The following is a 22469-nucleotide window of genomic DNA, read 5'->3' as shown; positions in this document are numbered from 1 at the left end:
ACGGTGAAAACGATCGTAGTGGCCACTGGGTCGTGTAAGCAGTGTGTGCAGTGGCTAGCTGTCGGTGTCCGCAGTTCTCTACGTCGAGTCACCACAAAGTGACGCCAGCGCACGGGACTCTCTCTCCTGCCCTGGGACCCTTGATGACACCAGTGTGTCCCTTTCTCTTTCTCACTCAAATAATCCAAGTGGCCCAGCAGCACTACCCGTCAGGACTTGCCAATAAGTGGAACATGAGTGTAGTATTAAGTTCACTCGTTTTGCCCTGGTTGAGACGTGCTTTAGAATAGCCTATCTGGCATTATCCTCAACTTTAAAGTTTGAATTGTTATGCTCAACGCGTGTAGGCTATGTTACGCACCACACTCGATGTTTTATGGTCTATTTGGATCTAAAAAGAGGGGACATGGTCGATTGAGAGCGTCTCGATTATACGGTCTCTGCCTGTTCTCAACAGCTGACAGTTCTAACTTGTCTCAGGGCATAAGAGAGATGAGATGTGTCTGTGCGCAGACGTCCACATTTATATCCAATTAAATAACGAGAAATAAATTGCTAATTAAAATCACAGGAAAGTGGGACGTTGCTGGATTATATGACACCGACTCCATTTGTGAGTGTGTATTAATCAGAGCACGTCACTGTGGATGTTTTAATTCGTCTTCTAATTCAAATAAAACAAGACAACTAAAAGTAGCATTAACTTTGCTAAAATGTAATAAAGAATAAGTATCGCCGGATAGGTTTTGTTGAAGCACGAGCCGTGATAGTGCACGGGGTTTCAGAACCTTGGACAGAGACTTTGTTGGTGACGTTTGCGATAATAGCATTTGTCACTAAAGCACTAGAATAGGTTACAACAATCCTACAAAATATAAATTTGGTAGGCCTGTTATACACGCTGCACACATTACCAAAACTGTATAAACCGATATCCTGAAAGTCTCAGAAACCCCAAAAGGGGACTTAGGGAAATTGTGTCAGGTACGGTTATGCTTCGAAGTGCTATTTAAAAACTCGAAGTTTTGAAGTTTGAAGTATCGTTTCGGTATTATAGTGACCAAAATAAAGTCACACGACTCTAAAATATGCGGGTATGCAAACATCAGCATAGAAGAAATTACATATTATATTGAAATGAATACCCTAACTTTAACAATTTGAATTTACACTCAGGCTAATCTTGCCGAATACGCAGAATATATTGCAGCTCATTAATACTCATAAAATACCCTTTTTACATAATGCAACTCTGCATTTCTCTTACATTTTACAGAGTTTAAATTTTAAGATTTCCCCTTTTAAATTATTGAGGGAAGTTTTGGTAATTCAGTGTAGTAGTAGCTAGTATATATTTTTTAACATACTACATTAAACACTGTGCATACTGCAAATATGAACACACGTATGCCTAAGTGACCCTACTCTAGAGTTGTTTTTTTTAACCCGACTAATAAAAACAACCTCATTTCAAGGCTTTCAATTTACCCATGAATATGTTATCTCTGATCAGACCACGGAGGTCCTTCTGCTTTGTGCAACCTCAATTATAGACAACATATCTGGCAGTTGGGCAGATTGCAGATTGTACCCTGAGGAAAATCTGTATTTTTTTATATAACAGTACATGCTGAGAAATGTTCTCATTTTAAAGTATCCGGTGAATGAAGTTAATTCTCGTGAATATCCAAACAAAGACACTACTTGTCATATATGTTGGGTTCATTTCCAAATTTGGGTATTGGGGATGCTTATTGTTTTTCAATAAACCAATGTTAAAAATTTGTGGAAGATGTTTTTCACATTGTATGTAATTGCATTTCTGGAATAAAGTTTGAATCAGTTTCAGTATAATCAAAGCATTAAAAAGGTTCTTAAACTTTATTTTTATTTTTAATTTAGTTTCAAAAGCAAAATGAATATTTGAGAGATTGATAGATGTGTATGCATGAATGTGTGTGTGTGTGTGTGTGTGTGTGTGTGTGTGTGTGTGTGTGAGTGTGGGTGTACATTTTTTGTATGCTTTGTTTACTGCGAGCAGGGTTCATTTGATCCAGTCTGTGTCACATCATCTCCCACTTTTAGCCCATTTCATTGTGTACTTGCTTCAGGCTTCATTGCCTTAGTGCTCAGCTACAGTTATTGTATAACTGTAAGGCGGCCTGTAGCGTAGTGGTTAAGCTAAATGACTGGGATACACAAGGTCGATGGTTTGAATCCCAGTGTAGCCACAATAAGATCCGCACAGCCGTTGGGCCCTTAAGCAAGGCCCTTAACCCTGCATTGCTCCAGGGGAGGATTGTCTCCTGCTTAGTCTAATCAACTGTACGTTGCTCTGGATAAGAGCGTCTGCCAAATGCCAATAATGTAATGTAATGTACAACATAACACAATGCAACATAACGTAACATAACAAAATATAACATTACCCAACATAACATAACATAACATAACATAACATAATGGTAAGAACAGGCCATTCAGCCCAGCAATGCTTGCCTTTTCCAACCACTGAAGTGTATCTACTGCTTAGTTTGCCTCAAAGCTAAATAGTATCTAGCACCGTATCAAGCCTGGTCTTGAAAACCCCCAGTGTTTCTGCCTCCACTACATGTCCTGGCAAGCTATTCCACACAGTGACCACACTCTGTGTGAAAAAATACTTTCTAATGGCTGTTCCAGGCACTGTCCCATTATGATGTAATCAGTGTCCTATTCCACCCAATGCCATCAATCCCATCACCGCACTCTAGCAAACAGCACACACTCCCACACCACTATTACACTACTCAACACCACCCAAAATGACCAAAAACCCCCATTACAGGATATATTTTAAATGACCTGGCTTAGATTAAAATAATAGATTTCCAGATGTTCATTTTCAGTATTATAATTTTTTTACTGAGAGACACTCGAAATCTCCAAATTTTTAAGAATTTACAAAAAAAAGTTTTTTGTTTTTTTTTAAGCAGCGATGATGTTTTTTGAATCTTCATGCAGAATGTATACGCCGCGCATAATTCATGACAAGCGCTTCAAAGACATCTGCTTATTTAAAAGTGGGAGCAGCCGGTGGGTGAACGCATTTATAGTTCATGTTCTATATTTTGTGCACAGTGCTTGTACCTGACAGAGAATAGAGGTCACAGCTCTGCCTGAGTGAGGGAGAGAGAGAGGGAGGGGGGCAGAGAGAGAGAGATTGAGAGAGAGGGAGAGAGAGAGAGAGAGAGAGGGAGAAAGGGAGTGAGGGAGGGAGGGAGAGAGGGAGAGAGAGGGAGTGGGCAGAGAAAGAGAGGGAGACAGAGACTGAAAAAGAGAGAGGGAGAGAGAGAGAGTTGTTTCATTCCAATTTGTATTGGCATAAGTGAATGTAGTTGTTCACATGAATAAAACTGTACAGAAACATTGTAGCAACTGTAACTAAACAACTATTTAATGCCATCAGTCTTGATTTAGCGTTAACACTAGCCATTTTATGTCACACAGTCGGCACTAGCAGGGCTGCGGTGTCTGCGGGCATTTGCTCATACCGTGCGCTACACCGCCTCATTTCATTAATTATTTTACCGGCTTGGTTCAGATGATAAGCTAATTGGTGAAATCTGGTGGCGTAGCGCACGGTTGAAGCAAACGCCCGCAGACACTGCGGCCCGCAGGACGTGGAGTTGAGCAGCGCTTCAGTGTGGTCACAAATTATGTGATTAGAATGTTCTTGACTAAACATTGGAATGTTCTTGGCTGGATATTCTAATGCTCATGTGACCAGCACTACTGGTGACTGAAAGTGATGGAGTTCTAGTTTAGAATAGAAAGAAAAACATTTCAAAAAACCTACTCTTCAAAGGGTTCATGAGTAGTTTTACATGGTGTAAAACAAAAGTGCAGCCATAATGAAAATGTGTCAAAGCCGCTATGCAGTAGAGGTAGCATATCTTCAACAATGATGTCTGCTTTCCTCCACATGGCTTGCTCATTCAGGGCTGCTTACTTAATAAGCATAGAGCTGATGATGCTGGATACAGTGTCTGTAATGGTAATGCCAACAGAAAACTTGCTCCTGCCTTTTATACCGAGATGAGTACCATTCATACCTTATCTACCATGGCAAGAAGTGCATGGGCAACTGAATCCAGTGTCAAGAGACCTGTCCAGGGTATGTCCCTGCCTCTCTCCCCTGCCATCCCAGGTGGAGTGTGCATGTTCTCCCTGTGTCCATGTGGGTTTCCTCAGGGTACTCCAGTTTCCTGCCACAGTCCAAACATATGCAGGTTAGGGTGACTGGACCGTCTACCGCCCATCGGTATGAGTGTGTGAATGGTGTCTGTCCCCTGCGATGAATTGGTGACCTGGATGTATTCCTGCCTCTCACCCAGTGCATTCTGGGATATGTCCCAGTCCCACCACGACCCTGAAAGGAGGAAGTAGGTTAGATAATGGAAAGATGGATGGATGGATGGATGGATGAGCTTCTGCACTGTAAGGAGGGCATCAGTTATCACACGACAGAGGCATGGTGGTGATGTCCTTTCATAATTATTGCTTGTCACAGTGTAATGTGACTATGTGAAGGATATCCTACACTGCTCATTTATAAATTGTATACTTGCAGGCGGTTTCTGGCTATTTATAAATTAAGCCTCGGGATCGATGCTGTTCTTTATGGCTTTCTATCTGCATACATACCGACAGACACACACTCATACATGAGTATGTACTGTCTGTATTCATATATACAATGAATCTAAACTAGATAGGGTCAACTGCAATGTGCTTGGCTGGAGTATAAACCTGCCACAAAACTGCATTACAACTGGAGCAGCTATCCAAACCTGTGAAATAGGAATCGCTGCTCCAGTGGTAATGTGGATCTGTGGTCCAGAGGTTAAAACCTAAGGTATAATAAACTCCAGGTTAGCATACAGCAAATGACCTGTACATGTTCTGCTTTGATATCGTTAACAATTAAAACTCATGCACACAAGCGGTCAGAAATGACATAAAAACGAGATTACAAAAAAGAAATTCAGCACTAAAAGAACAAAAGAGAAATGAGAGAATGCATCTTCTTTCAACTGTAGCAATCCAGTGCCGTGTGGTTCTTGGGGCGTCTGTGAAGTTGAGTCTTGTGTGTTGTTGAAAGCCAAGCTGGAGGTGGCAGTGTAGTATAACGGTGGTGAAATCTGTCTTGTTACACTATTGTTGCAGGTTCAAATCACAGTTGGAGTGCTAGTATTGTGCTGAGAATGGTGCTTAACCTTAATTGCTTGAGCTAACATCCAGCTGTGTGAATTGACTGCGTGCAACATGTGCTTAGTTGCGACCTTGCATTGTGATTGGCTGAGAGACATTCCATGATCTCAGGATAAGTCACTCCTAATTGAGCGAAACTACTATGTTTACGTTCAGTTGATTTGTTGTATCAGAGATATCATAAACTCGGAAGTGCTCGGTACTGTAATTTAAAACAGCAAAAAGAAAAAAGTTTGAATCTGAGTTACTACATTGTTCTTAAAGTAAAAAAGAAGAAGTATAAACGTGTTTATAAAATTGTTTTATAATTGTTGTGTAATTGAAGTCATGCCTCAATGTGAGATTATCACTGCTGTGCTGCAGCTGCACGGTAAGGCGTATGGTAAGGCACATGGTAAGGCACACGGTAAGGCACTCAGTAAGACACATGTAAGGCACACGGTGAGGCACATGGTAAGGCACACGGTAAGGCACATGGTAAGACACGTGGTAAGGCACATGGAAAGGCACATGGTAAGGCACACAGTATGGCACGTGCTAAGACACATGGTAAGGCACATGGTAAGACACACAGTAAGGAATGCGGTAAGGCACACGGTAAGGCACACAGTATGGCACGTGCTAAGACACATGGTAAGGCACATGGTAAGGCACACAGTAAGGCACACAGTAAGGAATGCGGTAAGGCACAAGGTAAAGGCACACAATAAGGCACATGGTAAAGCATGCTCTAAGGCACATGGTAAGGCACATGATAAGGCAATATAATTAGACAATCCAATGCATAATCCAGATTCCGATGATGTTACAATGGAAAGATGTTTATTTTACAATCCAAAGTGAAAAGTCCAGAGCAAAAAAAAAAACATTTTTTTAAGTTTCCAATAATCCAAAAAGAAAAAAGAAAAACATCATGAAAGATGAATCAGTTTCATCCGTTCAACAGATGTAGTTAAAGAAAGTGTTTGCCCTCCGAGTCCTACTAAACACAGGGCTCTTTCCAGTCACTTAATTGTTCATTTTGATTGTCTTGGTTCTATTCATGCTCCTAGCTCCGCCCATCAGGAGAGACATAAAAAAATGAGGTGATGAAAACGAATGAAGATGGGTAAATTGAGAAAAAAAACGTGAACTAGCTGAATGGAATGTCCCTTGCTCCTTCAGATGTCACGGTTTCCAAAACAATACTTCTGCAAAGGATGCGCTGAGGTTTTCTTACTCAAAGGAAAGTTTGGGAGTTCCTAGCTTCTACTTCTAGCTCCTAAAAGAATGTTTAACGGGTTGGAAAGTCAATAACGATGGCAGATCTTGATTTCTGAATCAGGAGCATGGAAAATAAGAAAGAGGTGAAAAATAAGTGATTGGAATGAGCCCACACACTACTGAGCTGGGCCTCAATCCTCACAGAAAGTAGCAGGACACTCTTTCTGCGGTAGCCTGTAGCGTAGTGTTTAAGGTACATGACTGGGACCTGAAAGGTTAGTGGTTTGAGCCCCAGTGTAGTCACAATAAGATCCGTAGTGCAGTTTGGCCCTTGGGCCAGATAGGGTAGAAGGCTAAACCTGCCTGGACCATAAATATCTACCTCCAGGAGCAGAATAACAAAACTAAACTTAGCGTATATGCTTTCCACTTTAGATACAAATATGTCAGTGGTAACACCTGCACCCCAACATGGAGCAGTTTTTTTTTTTCTGTGTATACATAAAATGTGTCAAATTCTTTTGTTTTTAAATTAATTTTATTGCCGTTTTGCACCCTCTGTTGGTGTAAGAGGGTATGGTGGGCTACTTGGCCTCCCTGACGACCAGCTGAAATCCCCAAGCAATGATAACCTCCGAGCACAATATATCTGTCACACGTCATATATCTTCACTGAAATATATTTTTGGAAAGAGTCAAAGCGGTTGCCTTGCAGTCGGCCCCCGCCCAGGCTGTGTCGAAGTGTCCCTGAGCAAGACTCCTAAACCCCAATTTCTCCCAATGAGCTGATTGGTACCTTGCATGGCAGCCAATCGCCGTTGGTGTGTGAGTGTGGATAAAAGCGCAATATAAATGCAGTCCGTTTACCATTTGTCATTTTGTGCAGATACGTTCAGTGCATTCAGATTGAGTTCAGTCCACTGATTGTGAATGCATTTTTTTGTGCATTTGGCCTTCCTGGGAAAGGTTAGGGTGGGAGGTTTGGTCAGGGGAGGTACAGGGTGTGGCTGCCTTCCCTGGGTTGTGTGAGGCACGTTCAATCAGAAAACGTTTTGCTGTGCTTTCCGGGTTTCCTCCCAATGGTGTGCAACATTTTGCAACAGGCATTCTGGTATGTTTGCCCCTGTTAAGTGGCTGTGTTGGCGCCTGAATCAATAATGACCTAAAGGCCCATGCTTTAAAGTCTAGAAAACGTACAGAATGGCTTTCTCAGATGCCACCCGTGCCTATCTCAGTCACTGCGACCACGGTTCACAACAGGATGTTCAACGCGCCACCGTTTCTGTTTGAATAAACGTTCCGCTGCGTTTTTCGAAACTGAACGAGACCGTGACCTTGGGCTCTTTCTTGTCGTTTTATACCTCCTACCTCTTTTTCCTTTGCCTGACCCGGAAATCGATCAAGGCCCGCCATCTTCAAGGACGTTACGACCTGTTAAATGTTCCTTTTAGGAGCAGAAGTAGAAGTACAAACGATCGACCTGCGGATCCACCTCTACCCATTCGTCTGTAACTGACGTGGCTTCGAACTGGCATTTGAAGGAGCACGGACGTTCTAGTTGCCTGATTCACATACTCTCCATTTTCCTGTCCTTCTCCTGTCCTTTTTCTCCATTCCTTTTTTTGCCTCCCCCAATGGGAGGAGCTCGGAGCAGGAAAAGGATCACGGAAAGGAAGAAGGAGGTGAGAAATAAGCGATGGGATAGGGCGGTGTGTTCAGTGCACAGAAAATGTCAACACATGCAATTGGCACCGAGCAACACCTGGGCACGTTCCTGCCAGGGTCTTCCAGACCACATGCCCCAGTCAACCACGGTTACACTGCATACTCAAAAATAAATATTTGTGTCAATTAATGAGTTCATTCATTCATTCCTCAATCAATGAACAATTATACATTCATTCATGAGATTATTTTTGCTGGGGTTTGAACAAAATGCGTTATAACCGGTCGAGCTATCTAAGTATTTGAAATAAGGGTTAGCTTGTGCAGCCGTAAGGCAGTGCTGAGGTGGAGAGCACTGGTTCTTAACCTCGGTCCTGTGGAGCCCCTGTGGGTTCTGCTTTCTGTTTCCAACCACAATCGCAAAAGGTCATCAATGCCATGAAGAATTAATATTCACACTGTACTTTTTTTGCAAACAGCTACATGAAGAGATGAACAGATCTTAACATGACTGGCATTTGGCAGACGCTCTTATCCAGAGCGACATACAGTTGATTAGACTAAGCAGGAGACAATCCTCCCCTGGAGCTGGGTTAAGGGCCTTGCTCAAGGGTGAAACGGCTGTACGGATCTTATTGTGGTTACACCGGGATTAGAACCACCGACCCTGCGTGTCCCAGTCATTTACCTTAACCACTACGCTACAGCCGCCCCCTGTAAGAAATTGAAGACTGAGGTGAATCATCAGGGTCCTAATTGGTGAAGGTGTGGACGCCTGGCCATGAAAACTAGCCATTTGATAGATAATGTAGAAAGTATTCAAGTACTGCGAAAATGATAATGAGCCAAACCTGCATTGTGTCAATAAGTTGACAGGAAAAATAATTAAAAAACCTAATCACCTTCTTTCAGAAACCTAATTAGGAGCCTATTGATTCGCCTCAGGCCTTAATTTGATCAGTTAAATAATATATGTTACCTTATTTCGTGTAATTGTTTGCAATATAGCACAATAAGCAATATGAACATGGGACTTTTATTCTTCAGGGCATGCATAGCAATTTCAGATATAATGTAGTTTAAGAGGATAAATAATCCCTCAAAGCATTACAAGTACCTAAATTAGAGATATTAACAGCTTGTTAACAATGTGGGATTGAGATGTGGTTGGAACAAAAGCCAGCATACACAGGGCGGTCCCCAGGACTGAGTTTGAGAAACACGAGTCTAGTGGTTTAAGCCTGAGGTTTAAACTCAAGCTAAGCACACTGCGATTGACCCCACATGTTTAGACCTCGGTGCGTAAACAGTTACACTGAGTTAAACAGGCAGGTCATATCAGGAAGGAGATGTACCTTCCTGTGTTGCGCAGATCTAATTAGAAATTGAAATTCTCAGAAAGGCCACAAGATGGCAACATTTTTCAAGAGACCACAGATGTTCCGAATGAAGTCATTGCTCAAAAATGGAATTTCTTAATGCGAAATAACACTGTCCATCATTCACTTTATTACCCACGCTTAGACTTGAGAGACTGCAGGGACATGACGGCTCTTTCTATGCAGAAGACAACATGTTTAAGCAGCGTAATGCAAAACATCCTTGTATATGCAGAGGTTATGCACACAGGCACACACTTGCAGATGCACATGCATGCACGTTTACACGTGCACATTCACTCATACACAAACATGCACACATGCACGAACACACTCTCACACACACACATGCAATCACACACATACACACACACTCACACACACTCTCTCTCTCACACACACACATGCACACACTCACTCACACACACATGCACACACACACACTCTCACACACACATGCAATCACACACATACACACACACTCTCTCTCACACACACATGCACACACTCACTCACACACACATGCACACATACTCACACACACGCACACACGCACAGACAAACCCTCACACATACACACACACACACACGCACTCACACACACTCACACACACACTCTCTCTCTCACACACACATGCACACACTCACTCACACACACATGCACACACACTCACACACACGCGCGCAGACACACCCTCACACATACACACACGCTCACACACACGCACACTGTGATGAAACAGCTGCTGTCAGGCAGACGCTGTGATGTGAAAGGACAAGGCGAGAGCTGAGAGCCAGATCTGTCACACCTTAACTTGGGAAGGACGTGTCAGCCCAGGACAATCATTCACTGGGACGTCCTTTGCTCTGAAAGACTGGCTCCATGTTGGGACAGCAAGCGAAAAACAGAGACAATCAACCTCAACCTGACAATCCAGAAGGATGTGGTGGTCTGGAAGGACATCGTTTAGTTACTAACTGCTTCTTTTTCATCTTTTTGTACTTTATATTTTCATTTTATTACTTTGTTTTATTTAGTTCTCACAATTGCGTGTTTCGTTATTGCTAGAGTTTTTTTCGCTAGTTTCTTTTGCGTTAATCCTTTGTCGGATTAATCTATAAGGCCATATCTTTGTTGTAGCCTTCGCACTTGATACTGTACTTCTCTCTAGGGTCTGGTTATGGGTATGCACTTTGTTGCACGTCGCTCTGGATAAGAGCGTCTGCCAAATGCCAATAATGGAATGTGATGGCAATCCGAAAGGACGTGGTGGTTTGGAAGGACGTAGTTTGGTTACTAACTGCGACTTCTTTTTCTTATTTTTGTACTTCTACTTCTTACAGTTATTATTTTATAATTATTATCATATCATTATTATCATTATTATTCCTAGTACTACTTCTACAAGTGCTATTACTACTACTACTGCTGCTGCCATTACAATGTCATTAGTGAGTAGTAGTGGCACTTGTAGTAGCAGCAAGAATCGTGTTATGAACAGTTGTAGTGTTCTTTTGAAAACTAGCTAAAGATTTACCCCAGTGCACAAATGAACTCTGAGAATATACCATATGAAATATGTCCTGAGCACCACTGTTTTCTCTTCCTGCTGCTCCTCTTATAATTACTACTAATAAAAAACACGGACTTACACGAACGACACAGAAAGACAGCGAATGTTTCAAGAAAAATAATAACATGCGCTAGAAGGTTAAACTGTTGTGAGCAAATCAAAAGAAAAGGTAGTGAAGGTCACATGACTGTCCATGAGTCAGTATTTCTTTCATTGCCCAGTAACTGTAACCTTCATAACAGCAGCTCTTAAGCTATGTTGTTCTCTTTGCCCTGAGAATAGTGTGTAAAAAACATTGAAGGTCTTCACTCCTTGTTTTGGAGGTTGGTTTAGCAGAATCACATTCAGTATATCATATGCCAGAGATTACAGTTTTTTTTTATTAATGTCTCAATACTGAAGACACTTTTTTAAAAACTCTTTACACAGTTCTCTTTACCAACACAAAGCTTGGCACAACAGTTAATTTTGCACACAAAGTGCACTAAGACTACCAAAACACCACTCATTCTACCATAACACTGGCTAAAGGTGTCCCCCAGAACAGAATGACCTAAAACACTAACAAGAGCTGGCATTAGAAGATGCATCATCTTTCTTTGAAGCATCTTTTTTACATAAACCCAAGATTACAATACAAAATAAGAAGCAACAGTACTTTGTATGTTATGTAATAAATTATATTTTGAAGGAATTCATCAATAATTAAGTCATATTCCTCAATATGCTGTATTTTTGCCATATGTTTCCATATTTTTTGTTGGCATAATTCCAAAATTCCAACAAAAATGGAAACACGAAGTACACAAAATGAATCAACAATCCCAAAACCATATTTGGATAAAAACACACACTTACTGTATATATAGAATATGTACTCATTGATACATACTGTATTTACACTTTGGACATTTGCAAAAGTAACATTGTCTCTGTAGTGGTCTAATTTCTTTTACTTTTAGATTTTAAATATATTTCAATATGGTATTATGGTGGACATGTCAAATCTGTGTTAACAGTTTTTAACATATGCAAAAGGTGTTGTAGATACAAAGAGTTTTGCTGGTGGTTGTGTTTGAATGACAAAAGAATTGATGAATTTTGAAAGATGTGTCATTGAATGCATTTTGTGTGAATGACAAATGTTCCACAGTTTTGCCCACATAGACTGCTGTTGTGCTACCTGTGTTAAGAGTTTTGAAAAAGCTTACTCGGTATTGGGACATGGGTATAACCAATTGTAAAAAACTGTAATACAGTCACACAGTATTTCGACAGCATTCAGAGTTCATCAGAAGACAATAAGACCATTCCCTTTATTTATGCCAGTGATTTCTCTAACCTCCGAGACCAGGCAGAAAAGAAAGGTTTAAGTATATTCATTTGTCTACATAATGCAGTTGTCATGGATGAAAAAAAAATTGCTGCAGTGAAAATTACTTTAAAAACATCATTTATTTATTTTTTGTGTCTTGTAGTGTAGGTCTCAGCAGTGGACTATCTGGTTTCTGAGATTAAGTACAGAGACTTCCCAGTGAACATTAAATGAACAAAAATGTTTTTGTTATGAAACACTGTTTAGGGATTCGGGTGAATTTTGGTTGAAAAGCAAAAGTTTTTGAGTGAACTATGATGTAGCCAGGTCATATACAGGTAAAACATGAACTGTATTGGCGTTCATCTGGTCTAGATTCCCACCCTTCACAAGGCTTGATGTCTAGATTCGGGTTTTTGCTCGCTGGGTTGTGTCAGGAATGAATGTCTGGGTCTCCTGATGATATGGAGGTATCTGTGTGTCTCTGTAATTCATCGTTGGGTAACACATTTGCTTACTATAGCTTGATTGTCTCAACTGTAGGTTTTTTGCTTTTTTAAAAAGAATTTCATGACAAAATGGAGGCCGTGGCCTCGTGTGAAGAGCTGGTTGACCCTGGGCGTGCAGCCAAGTTTCCCATCTCAAAACCTCTCACACCTGGGCTGCGTTTTGGCACCAACGCTCGTTCTGTTATTTCAACCTTCCACAGCCTTCTTGTTGCCTTCTTAAGCATAGCAGGTAGTCTCCCCCCCCCCTCAAAAGTCCTTCTGGGTCCTCTTTAATGCTGCTGTCCGTCCAGCCATAAGCTGTAAATCCTCACTCTCTAAGATTGGCGGCGTTATTGTGGCTGTGTTATTGTGACTGCGTTATTGCACCCAAAGTTCTGCCAATTTTCTGTATTTTTTACTGAGCTCAGACCTGGGCCATGTCCAAATCCGCTTACCTACCTGCCTATTGTGTACACAAGCTGCACACTAAGTTCTATGCCGCTTGCATACTCAATAGTAGGCAAAGTAAGCTGATGCAGACTTTGTCCAGGTTCCTCAGTGGATGTGTGTACAGGAAGAGCATTCTGTTCAGTTTTTTTATTTTTTTTTATTTTTTTTATTTTGTTGTTTGGTAAAATAACAACGTTCCAATGTTAGTACGTACAGCCCATCAGTTATTGCCCCTCATTGATGTGATAGACTCCGCCCCCTGAGCAGGCTGGCCCCTCCCCTTGCAGAATTTACCCCCTTGGTATCCCTTTCAGTTGGTACACTGGGGCCATGTCCAAATCAGCACACTTGCCTACGAAAGAATAGGTAAGTTGTATGCAACTATAGTCAAAAGTAGGCAAGTCCACTGATTCGACAGGCCAATTAGGGCTTATAGGTTTTCACTGGTATCTCATCAATGGACGTGAGTGACAATGAGCTATCTCCATGGGAATAAGTGCGAATGTGGCGTACCATCATTGGGGATTATATCACCCGGTCGTGACAGAGTACAGGGCCGGATTGTTGTTTAACGGTTCTGCTCTGTCGGTAATGAGGGCCGGTGGTTCTTAATTTTGTTGAAGACGGAACAATAGGATGGAGGGCAATGTATTTGTATTGGACATTCAATGTTTTCTTTGTTAGAAGAGGCTGCTGTCCAAAATCAGTTTTGAGTAGTAATCTTTAAATGTCTGCTGTGATTGCATAAATTCGTGATTGGCAGTGCCAATTTAATAGAAGTGTTTATTTATTTATTTGAGAGTTCTGCCAAATCAAGAACGGTATTTAAAATGACATCATTTTCTTACAGTGCTATACCGTGTATACTGTAGGTAGACTGTGTTTGGTGCTATTAAAGCCGGATATTGCTACTCCTGTAGACGTGCTCTAATCATTGGAGAATCAATGTCGTCTTATTTATTAGTCACTGTCGCAGTGTTTTCTGCGGCTAAATATATTCTCAGGGGGGTATTGTTTGCTGTGTGTGACAGCGTGAAACGACAAGGTGAAAGGGCAGCTTCAGATTATCGCTGAGCTTTCATTAGGGAAAGCTGTGCGCTCCGGTTCGTAAGACTCTCTCACCCGCCCCTCCAAGAATTCCTCATCCAAACCTCAATCACGTATGATTGCGTAGGGAGAAGACAGAGCGCAGAAAGCCATTCACCGGCCACTCGTCGGGGGGAAGAACCAACACATTACAGCTACGCCAGATAATTTTTTTTTTTTTTTTTGCATTCATTTTTTTTGTAACAATGACGGCTTGATTAGTCTTTCCGTTAATAAGGGGGATGCTTGCAGATGTTTGGGCGTAGAAATGCAGCGCCCTTTCACCGGATAACGACGACATAATGTCGCTGTGCTCTGGCAAAATATATCCGTTTTCTGAAAGTGTTTAGGAGGTACAGGTTGGTGGCTTGCGCGCTGTAGTCTCGAAGATGCCGCCTCCTCGGTGCGTTCTGGGTCCTGCATCGTGCCTTTTGGGCTGAACGAACAGGAAAGTTGTAGAATAGTGGATGCATTAATGCGAATAATTATTTGGTGACAAATTCCCCAACACATTTTAAGTTTCTGATAGCTCTCCAATGTGGGTCTTGTAGGCGCGCTGTCGTGTTTTAGATTGCTGGTCGATTCACCTGGATTCCCGGCTACTCACTTTTCGTAAAATTGCAAGGTACACATCTATCCTTTAGATGTGTTCAATTTAAAACGACGTCAAAGATAATCACGGCAAAAATGTAGATCGGCTTCTTAACTTGGGTCGTTAACTGAATTATTAATACGTGCTCCGTAGAACATCCAAGTGGCTTCAGTGATATATTCGCAAAACTACCTGGATATCGCTTACTCGTGAGGATGCCGTTCAGATCATCAAGATTCACGGGACTCGGTGGACTCCGTACTGGATCGGAATAACATTTGCTTAATCCCCGCGCAGTGCTACATGTTACGGGACACATATTTGTATTTACAATTTATTGCGCCCAGTAGCTGCACCATTCAACCTCTGTCCAGCACCTCGGCTCGCCCGTAGGGAGATGGCCGCGATCGCCAGCTCCCTGATCCGACAGAAGCGCCAGGCACGGGAGTCCAACAGCGACCGGGTTTCCACCTCCAAACGCCGCCCGAGTCCGAGTAAAGACCCCCGCTCTCTGTGCGAGAGGCATTTTTTGGGGGTTTTCAGCAAAGTCCGCTTCTGCAGCGGGAAGAAACGAGCTGTCCGACGGAGACCAGGTCAGTGCTTTAGTTTTAGTATAAAACCTCCCCCCGCCCCAAACGAGACAGCGGCAATACCGCAGTCCAGAGCTCAGTCAGAACCGACGGAGCTAAATTATCCACCGTCGATGCGAAATATCCACCTGTTCCATCGCTCACGTGTTGTTCCCTATTAGATCTGACCGAACAACACAGATGTACATCGAACTGTATAAATGTACGTACTCTGTATATGACGGGGCTTATTAATGTTGCTGTTTTTATATATGTTTTGGATATTTATTATTACTCATTACTACTAACACAATCTTCATCGTTGTCGGGGGCTCTTCTGTTTTTCCCCAGTAATATTCACTTGGTATTATTTAAAAATGAATACATTCATTTTTTTAAACGAACATGTGTTTTAAAGCACTGTATTAAATCCAAAGAGAGGCAAGTGGCACTGCAATGCAGCAGGGATCATTTAGAGGAAATGTTAGAAGGTAAATATTTATCACAGAAGGCTGTTTTTTTTGTTACTGCAGTACGGGGAAAGAGCGGCAGTTGTGTCCGTTAGACGTAGTCTCAGTGTCCACGGCACTAACGGCTATATGTACGGCTTCTGGTGAGGGGAGTGGCGCATATCAATGCGGGTCCTACACCCACCCACACAGAGGAAGACTAAGGTCGGAGTAGCGAGGTAGTAAAACGTTTGCAACTGACTTGTGATGTAGGACAGGCGCGTAGCACCTATTCGAGCTCCCTCTCCAAGCTTTCTGATGTTTCTGACGGAGCCTGGCGCGCCGAATTGAACTGAAACGTTATTGATGTTTTTTTTTTCCCCTTCTCCCCTTTGTAAGATGCCAACACCAACCCTCCACAGGTGCGCCGTAAGGGCGTCAGGCTAGGTCAGTAGCTCAGTCTCCATCCATGTGCTGTGTCCAAATCAGTCACCCCTCATCTCGCGCCCGACATCGCACTGTGTGTGCGGGGGGTCCCAGAGCCCCTTCTGCAGAGACAGTCCACCCCTGCCCCCCCTTCCCTACTGCCCCCTGCCTCCCTCTCTCTCTTTCTGTCTCCCCCCCCATTTTCTGTTGCTCTTTCTCAATTACCCTCTCTCTCTCTCTTCTATAGATCTCTCTCATGTCTATCTATATTCTTTATGTTGGTCTCTCTCTCTCTCTCCCTCTCTCTCACCGTGTCTCTCTCACTCTCTCTCTCTGTCTCTCTAAATCTCTCTCTGTGTCTCTCTGCCCTCTTTTTTGTTGCTCCATCTCAATAACCCTCTCCTCGATATATCTATTCCTCATCTCCATGTCCCGGTATTCTTTATATCGGTCTCTATATTCTTTATATTCCCTTCCTCTTCCTTGCTCGCATTTTGTCTCAATCCTCGTCTCTCTCTTCCCCATCTCTGTTCCTCTCTTTCTAGTTTTCTTTGTCTCCCTATCTATCTTCCCCCCCTCTCTCCCTCTCTTGCGTGCTTTCCAAAAATCTTGTTTTTGTTCTGTTCCGTTCTGCCTGTGGTCTGAATTACCCGTGTGAGTTTGCGCGCAGCTCAAACGCTGTCAGACTGCAGCGGAAGCCGTGTTTGTCGTGTATGTGTTGACATGTGTCATGTGTATTTCCTGTGCGATGTTGTGATCATGGGGGTTTGGGACCGATCAGTGACACAGACCCATTTCATCGTCACTCCGCCATGCGTCCTCTTCCTTTATGGCACTGGGTACGTTTATGTTCTCTGTCATTCAACAAATTAGTCTGCGTGTTATTTTCAAATTCAGTTTTTTTCTATTTGTGCCACCCACCCACACACACACACACATGCATGTAAGTGTGCACACACGCAAACACGCACAAATACATATACTGTACATACATGTACAAGTATACACACAAAGTACATGTACACTTACACACACAAACGTGCATGCATGTACAAGTACACACACACATGTGTACGCACATACATGTACAAGCACACACACACACAAACACACGTACACACAAAGACACGCACACTTGCATATAACAGGCAAACAGAGCTTTGCACATGAGACGTTCTGGCTCCTCTCCAGTGGGCCTGAACCCGCAGCTCCATCGGGCTTTGCCACATCGTCTCTGTTTGTCTCGGACGACACACTCACGCTCCGCCCACGTGTGTGAACATACTGTCGTCGCGATGCCCTTCTGTCTGACTTACGGTGCCGTGTGAGTGAAGCAGCTGTTTGTCCACGTGAGCAGGACTGTGAGGTTGCTGCGATGGTGTGTGAGTGTTGGATTGTCTGCGTGTAGTGAACGGTTTTGTCATTTATGTGTGTGTTTTGAGGCAGCCGTGTCCTTGTCAGCGTACAGCAGGCCGCCCAGCCCCGTTCCTGGAGACCTACCATCCTGTAGGTTTTCACTCCGACCCTAACAACGCACACCTCGACAGCTCGAGATCTCATTGTGTCATTAGTGAAATCAGGTGTGCCAAACTGGCGTTGGAGCGAAAACGTACAGGAGGTCTCCAAGAACAGGGTTGGGCAGCCCTGGCGTATAGTGTTCGTGGGACAGTAGTATTGTGTGTGACTATGTGGCTCCTTACGAGTAGTCTGCGTCTAAATCCGCTGTCCCTGTGTGAGTAGTCTTATGTGGTAAAAACTGTGAAGCGTGTCGCTGTCTGTGTCGTTTCTGCGTGATTTAGACGCGGCCTCGCTGATGGATGTTTGACAGGCGAATATTGATGGACCCTCTCTCCGCATACCTCCGTGACAGGGATGGGGGAGGGGTGCGGGGGGCAAGGCCCTGCGTCGTAGATAAATGAGCCCCGTAAAGAACGTTCCGGAGCTGATTCACCAGATTCTTCGAGATTTACGGCTTTCCCCGACCGGCCCCCCGGCCCCCACCCCTTCATTAATTAAGAGCCTCTGGCCAATGGGGGAATCAATTAGGCTCAGTATCTGAGCAGAGAGCCGATCGACTGGCCAGAGTCACGCAACTGCACTCGAAAGCCTCCATATTGACGTTCGGGAAGGGAACTCCTGGCCCTCATCAATCAGTGCGCACAAGTAATGTACACCTGCCCTGACTCTACCTGTCGTTGCGGCACTACATACGAAAGCTAGTTTTTGTGCACGGTGTCGTACAACTTGCTTGCATGTAGCACTAACATCCATGTTAAAAACGTACAGGCTGAAAAACTACCATATAGAAAATAGTAGAAATCTGTCAAAAAGGCCATATAAACATCCATGCCTGCACTGCCTCACCTGCATCCTTGGGAAGGAGGGGGGGGGGGCTGCACCATACATGTTCCCTGCGCTGACGTCGTGGTGTGTCCGGTAGCACCCCCGCCCCCCCCTCCCTGAGCGAGGCAGGGTGAATTCCCCCATTACCGCCCCGCAGAGGAAAGCCCAAATTAAAGGTGTCAGTTTCATTAAGCCCCGTCCGGGGGCCTGACGAACCGTGTCGGCCGGGAGACGAGGAGCGAGGGGCGCAGGCGGCAGGGCGTGTGCGTGCGTGCCCGTGTGAGTGACTGTGGCTGTCACAGTGGCGCGGGCGGAGTCTGACTGGCCCCCCCACTGGGGTTTGGGGGTGTCTCTTCCTGCGTTTCCAGAGCCGCAGCTGAAAGGCATTGTGACCCGACTCTTCAGCCAGCAGGGCTTCTACCTGCAGATGCAGCCTGACGGCGCCATCGACGGGAGCAAGGACGAGAACAGCGACCTCAGTGAGTCCCGGGGAACTACACTTCCCAGAATGCACTGCGCACATGTCTTCCCAGCATGCACCTGGACAATAGCCTCATAAATTATGTAGGAAAAGCCAATAATTATAATGAAGTCAACACAGAGCCCTCAGATATAAAATGATCTGTCAATAAGGCCATGGCAATCTAGATGATGCCAGCATGAGAGTCCACTGTGTATTGTCTGCTTTATGTATTGTGTACTTTATTAATGATTGTGGATTTATGCATGTTGTTTTCTATATTGTAAACCTAAAGCATTCGGGCCACGTCCATTTCATGTTTAATGGACATACAGACTGAGTTGGTTTAAAATGGTCTAAATATGCTGGTATTTCATTGTGCGTGAATGCGTGAGTTTAAAATGAACTTTTGTACATTTGAGATGACCTCAACTATGCAAATATGAAATAAGTCTGAAATAACTGCAAATGTGTGACATGAAAGATGCAAATGCAAATGTTTCACCTCACAAACTCAAGTGCTGCTGTCAGTTTAAATTAGCATCACTTCAGATTTGGCTAATTAACATAATCTGACTGCAAACTTGTTTAATGACACCCCCTACAAATGTGCAAGTTTAAAATGGCTTCAAACATCATGTTCAGATGTTCTCATTGCAAATGTGTCTGCTTGAATTACCACCCCTCAAATTGTCAGTTTAAATAACAGCGTCACTTCAAATTTGTCAATTTGACAAAATCTCACGGTGAAAACTGGGGCGTGAATCAACCCTTCCACTACAAACGCGTGCACTTAAAATGGCCGTGCTTCAAACAACCTCGACGCGTGAGCGTCCATTGAAAATGACCTGTTAGCTGCCCCCCCGGTGCCTCGTAAAGCAGGGTGATGGATGAGACCCGTTCACCCTCTCTGTCAGCACCTGGGGAGCCTGCCATCAGGATAGCCCGCTGTTTCCATGCTGAAAGTTAAATAATCTTACCTTTCACTCACCATGTTACCACACGCTAGGAAGGTGCTGCCGGTCTCACCTAAGATGGTGGTCTCACTTTGGGGGTGTTTCTCAGTCTGAACTGGAATGGTGGTGTCTTGGAGTACTTATGTGGGCCTTTTGTTAAATTTTGTTGAAGCCTAGTTATTAAATTCTGGAAGCTAGTTATCTAGAGAAGTGGAACTATGCACTCAGTGAGCACTTTATTAGGTATTTATTAGACTTATTGGTCTTCTGCAGCTATAGCCTATTCACTTAAGAGGTCTGATACATTGTGTATTCAGTGATGCTCTTCTGCATACCACTGTTGTAATGCGTGGTTATTTGCGTTACTGTCACCTTCCTGTCAGCTTCGACCAGTCTGGCCCTGCTGCTCACTGGATGTTTTTGGTTTTATCAACATTCTCTGCAAACACTAGAGACTGTTGTGCGTGAAAATCACAGGAGGTCAGCAGTTTCTGAGATACTCAAACCACCCTGTCTGGCACCAACAATCATTCCATGGTCAAAGTCACTTAGATCACATTTCTTCCCCATTCTGATATTTTGTCTGAAAAACAGCTAAACCTCTTGACCACGTCTGCATGCCATTCAGTTGCTGCCATATGATTGGCTGATGAAATATTTGCATTAACAAGCTGGTGTACAGGTCTACCTAATACATTGCTCAATGAGTGTAGGTTGAGACATTTTGATATAAACAGACTTGGTTAACTCAAATATAGCTCAGGTTTTACCTGGGTATAGTCTGGCTATGTTCTAGTCAGCTAGCTGGCTATCACATATAGCCTGGCTATGTCCCTAGTCATTAGCAGGATCACATATAGCCTGGCTATGTCCTAGTCAGCTAGCTGGCTATCAAATATAACCTGGCTATGTCCTAGTCAGCTAGCTGGCTATCAAATATAACCTGCCTATGTCCTAGTCATCTAGCTGGCTATCAAATATAACCTGGCTATATCCTAGTCAGCTAGCTGGCTATCAAATAGAAGATGGCTATGTCTTATTCAGCTAGCTGGCTATCAAATATAACCTGGCTATATCCCAGTCAGCTAGCTGAATATCCAATATGACCTGTCTATGTCCTAGTCAGCTAGCTGGTTATCAAATATAGCCAGGTTTTCACAGCCTAACTGACCTTTCACCACAAAACTGTTCACTGGGAAGGTGTTGACTGAATTAGGCTGTTAGTTTAACTCGTTCTGTTCTGACGGTCCAAACTAAATGGGAAAACCTGCCTTGGGCTCCCAGCCTTTAGATACAGGGAGCGCACCTACGACCGCAGCAAACAGCACTCGGCTCAGCCGGAGTGAATAATTCAGCAAATACAACTAAAAATATCCCCGTCCGTTTGTACGAGATGAATAATTCCCCCGCACACGACGCTGGGAGCGAGCGCAGGCGAGGAACGCCAAACGGGCTGACCTGGAAGAGCTTGGTATTCAGGTCCTGAGGCCAGCCATCGATCCGTGCGCTGGATCATTACATTATAAGCACCTCTTTGATCTCCGGGAACTTTTTTCGCATGCGGAAGAGTGGGCGTGCAAAGAGCCATTTCTTCAGTCAATGTCAGATGAATATGACTCCAGTTTGGAGGCTGGGCACTTGACTAGATTGTATGAATATGAGATCAGGCCGGGGGTGAGCGTATAAGTGTTGGTTGAATGTGAAATGAGATTGGAGATGTTGGACTCGTATGATGATTGATTCAAGGTGAGCTTACAGGATTTTTGAATGAATATGGTGCTTGAATGGATGCATCTCTGTGTTGGATGAATATTTGAATGAATATATTATATCAGACGATATGTGTAGTGCTGAATATGAATGAATATGACATGACATTTTAGACAGGCCTACTTTATAACAATGTTGGGTTTTTGCTGTGCAGAAAATTGTAGGCTTACTGTATGTCAATATTTGCTGAATATGACATTAGGTGAGCAAGCAGGTTATTTGATTAATATGATCTTAATAGGAGTTGAGTTGAGTACATTACAGTGTTATGTGAATATGACTTATTGGAGGAAAGCATATTTTGTATAGGTTTGTCATTCAGTTGGAGGTGAGCTTATTGACAGTGCTGTATGAATGTAATGCATTGGAGCTAAGCATATTTTGGATAAATCTGTCATTCATTTGGAGGTGAGCTTAACAGTGCCTTATGAGTGTAATATATTAGAGGTAAACATATTTTGGATGAATGGGGCATTCGATAGAAGTGAGTG

General features: G+C 43.3%; 1 protein-coding gene across 3 annotated transcripts in view; it reads left to right on the top strand.

Annotated features, from left to right (window-relative positions):
• fgf12a (fibroblast growth factor 12a) overlaps positions 1–22469 on the top strand; it is a 48153-nt gene that overhangs the window by 122 nt on the left and 25562 nt on the right. Inside the window, exons 1-3 of one of the 3 annotated variants that reach the window (XM_061241106.1) lie at positions 14539–15598; positions 16423–16470; positions 19161–19271. In XM_061241106.1, the coding sequence (XP_061097090.1) occupies positions 15403–15598; positions 16423–16470; positions 19161–19271 (355 nt within the window). In that variant the 5' untranslated portion in view covers positions 14539–15402. Of the gene's footprint in view, positions 1–14538; positions 15599–16422; positions 16471–19160; positions 19272–22469 lie in introns of those variants that run through there. The other 2 variants (XM_061241107.1, XM_061241108.1) reach the window with 2 other exon arrangements.

The sequence above is a fragment of the Conger conger genome, chromosome 5 (genome assembly GCF_963514075.1).
Source record: "Conger conger chromosome 5, fConCon1.1, whole genome shotgun sequence".
NCBI lineage: Eukaryota > Metazoa > Chordata > Actinopteri > Anguilliformes > Congridae > Conger > Conger conger.
Note: the sequence above shows the minus strand (reverse complement) of the source record. Positions and strands in the feature narration are given on the sequence as shown.